The 2,662-nt window shown below is 38.0% G+C and overlaps 1 protein-coding gene across 1 annotated transcript; it reads right to left on the bottom strand.

Moving 5' to 3' along the window:
* Positions 1 to 406: 406 nt before the first annotated feature.
* Positions 407 to 2,321, bottom strand: LOC132285035 (transcription factor MYB26-like). Its single transcript, XM_059787192.1, has 3 exons — positions 2,019 to 2,321; positions 1,451 to 1,580; positions 407 to 1,315 (listed from the first exon to the last, which is right to left on the bottom strand). The coding sequence occupies exons 1-3, from the start codon at positions 2,149 to 2,151 to the stop codon at positions 538 to 540; spliced, it is 1,041 nt and encodes a 346-aa protein (XP_059643175.1). The 5' UTR covers positions 2,152 to 2,321; the 3' UTR covers positions 407 to 537.
* Between the last annotated feature and the right edge of the window lie 341 nt (positions 2,322 to 2,662).

Here is a 2,662-nt window from a genome sequence, read left to right as displayed (position 1 = left end):
ATTTATGCTTGCCTGTATAATACAAAATTTGCTCATGGTGCACCTATCCTCAAGATGCCTTAGCGTAATTATGCTAAAACTGCAACTAGCTAGTTTGCATTAATATGGTAAGGCCTTTCTGGCCTACCTTCCAAATTGAAGCCGAAGTCCATGACAATGTCCCCACCTAAAAGATGTATGTGTGTGTGTTTGTGTGTGAGAGAGAGAGAGTACTTAATTCAGTAGGAAAATACTAGTAAATGCAGGTGTAGAGTGATTGAGTACATTAATGGATATCGGACTATAGAGTAGTACTTCAACAGAGAAAGAAGTTCTACAAATATTATTTATTGACGGACATACAAGTGAAAAAAACTGCATTTTTATGGAAATTCATAGTCCATTGTTCACTGAACAACATGTAGGTTTTCCTCCATATAAGTTGCACTTAATTGTTATGAGAATTCAAGAGAAATGAATGCAATACTTGTACTATATATATATATATATATAATCGAACCACCCACAGTACTGCAAAACACAAAGACAAGTACATTTCTAGGGATCCCAGCTGCTTGAAGGAAGATTAGGGTTCAGAACAAAATGGCAGCATGATAATGGCGACAAGGTCGACGACGGTGATGAGGACGAAGATGATGATGATGGCAATGATGGCATGGTGGCATCAATGTACTCCGTTCGATTGGTTGGCATGTGTGAATCAAGTGGATGATAAGATCCAGACTGAAAACATGAGGGACTAATCATTGAGTGAACTTCATTTGAAACCAAAGAAGCCGGCATCATCATTGATGCATCATCATAGGGCGGTATCATCATCTTCGAGTTGAAAACTTTGTCTCCAGTATAAAATGGCGCGAAATCATGTCTGAACATGTGATCCTCTTGTTTAAGGACATGGTTTTGATCTAGGTAATGAGGTTGATGGCTTAATGACCATGTGGGATCATATGAAGTTGTGTCTAGGGGTAATGGGACCGGAGGCGGCATGGGAACAAAATTGGGATTGTAGAACTCCAATTGATCTAGCTTGATCAGGTGATCACCATGATCAAAGCTGCCTTGCAAAATTGATGGAGTTGGGATGGGCATGTAGATCTGATCTTGTAATTGAGAAGTAGTTGGGATCAAATTAGGGTTTGCATTAATTGGTGGGAAGAAAGGTTCAAAAGAGCCACTGGAGTTAGGTATGTCAGGAAAGGTGGTTAAATCAGAGAGACTATGAGAGAGGAGCTTCTTCTTGATGCTTGAATTCCAAAAGTTCTTGACTTCATTGTCTGTTCTTCCTGGTAGATGCTTAGCTATCTGAGCCCATCTGTACAAAGTAATTTTGGACTTTTGCATGAACACACACACATATATATACACACACACACACACACAAATAACAATATATATGTATACATATAATTATAATCACAATCATTGTATATAGATGATGAAATAGCACCTGTTGCCCAGAACTCTATGGAGTTCAATTATGAGAGCCGCTTCTTGGGGAGAGAAGCTCCCACGTTTTAGGTCAGGTCTGAGGTAATTTATCCATCTTAGTCTGCAGCTCTTTCCACATCTCTGCAGCCCTGCACAATGAGATACACCCAATATATATATATATATATATATATATATCAACTTACATGAAATTAATAGAAAAGTTAAAGATTAATTATATAAATAAACAGAGAGACACATAGATTAGTACTAGTCAAATTTATTGGCCAGATACCTTTCAAACTATATAAATATATATATGTGGCCAGATCCACTGTGAACTCTTAAAGAGAAGATAAACATAAATTAAATAGAGATGAAAAAACCAAGTGATAATCAATGAGAGAGAGAGAGAGATAGATGACTAGAAGTAAATGGTTATTAATAGATCAATTATTCCTGAAGAAGAAAGAAGCTAGCCATGAATATATACACACACACAAACACAGATACATATATACATGTTTATATGATGCACACACAGATATATATATATATATATATATATATATATATAATAGAGTTACCAGCTAGTCTTGGAACTGAGCTCCAGCAACCATGCCCATACTTTGAAATGTAGTCAATGAGTTTCTCATCTTCCTCTGGTGACCATAGGCCCCTCTTCACCTTTTGTTTGTTGCAGCATGTATGGTGTCCCATCTCTCTCTCTTTGTCTTTCTCTCTCTAAAAGCAGATGTGCAGCCAACAAGAGGAAGATGAGACTTGGTTTACTATGTACAATAATATATAAAGAAAAAAATTAAAAGAGTGGACAGAGAATGGAAGCTGCAGAGAGGAAGGGTTGTCAAAAAGCGAAGAAAGGTCTGTAATGGATGATATCAAACCGAGGGTACATACACAGCACTGGGAGTTATCAATTTAATGTGGAGGGCAGTACCCATGAGGGCCCCAATTAGGGTTTGTGGAAATTGTTGCAGTGCCCATCTGAAGGACCTGTATGCCTTATAATGGATTTTTCTCCAAGAGTTTAAATTCAGGGATTGGCTCACCTGTACACGTGTCACACATGCAGGATGGTGGGTCCTACTCTTTTGACATGTCCCCACCTAGGACATATCGGTCCACTCACCAAAGATAAATTGACAAGTGGGTAAAATGGTTTAGGCGTTTTGCTCTCTAGAGTGGGGGGAAAAAAATGCACTTCCTTTAT

The sequence above is a fragment of the Cornus florida genome, unplaced genomic scaffold, assembly GCF_030987335.1.
Source record: "Cornus florida cultivar Cherokee Brave unplaced genomic scaffold, ASM3098733v1 CherokeeBrave_3.0.0_Hap2_Chr11, whole genome shotgun sequence".
Taxonomy (NCBI): domain Eukaryota; kingdom Viridiplantae; phylum Streptophyta; class Magnoliopsida; order Cornales; family Cornaceae; genus Cornus; species Cornus florida.
The sequence above is the reverse complement of the archived record's forward strand: the minus strand, read 5'-3'. Positions and strand labels throughout refer to the sequence as shown.

Coding starts and splice junctions, on each gene's coding strand:
- LOC132285035 (XM_059787192.1), bottom strand. CDS start 2,151: ATGGGACACCATACATGCTGCAACAAACAAAAGGTGAAGAGGGGCCTA. Junction 1,581..2,018: donor CTCAGTTCCAAGACTAGCTG/GTAACTCTATTA, acceptor CTCATTGTGCAG/GGCTGCAGAGATGTGGAAAG. Junction 1,316..1,450: donor CATAGAGTTCTGGGCAACAG/GTGCTATTTCAT, acceptor TACTTTGTACAG/ATGGGCTCAGATAGCTAAGC.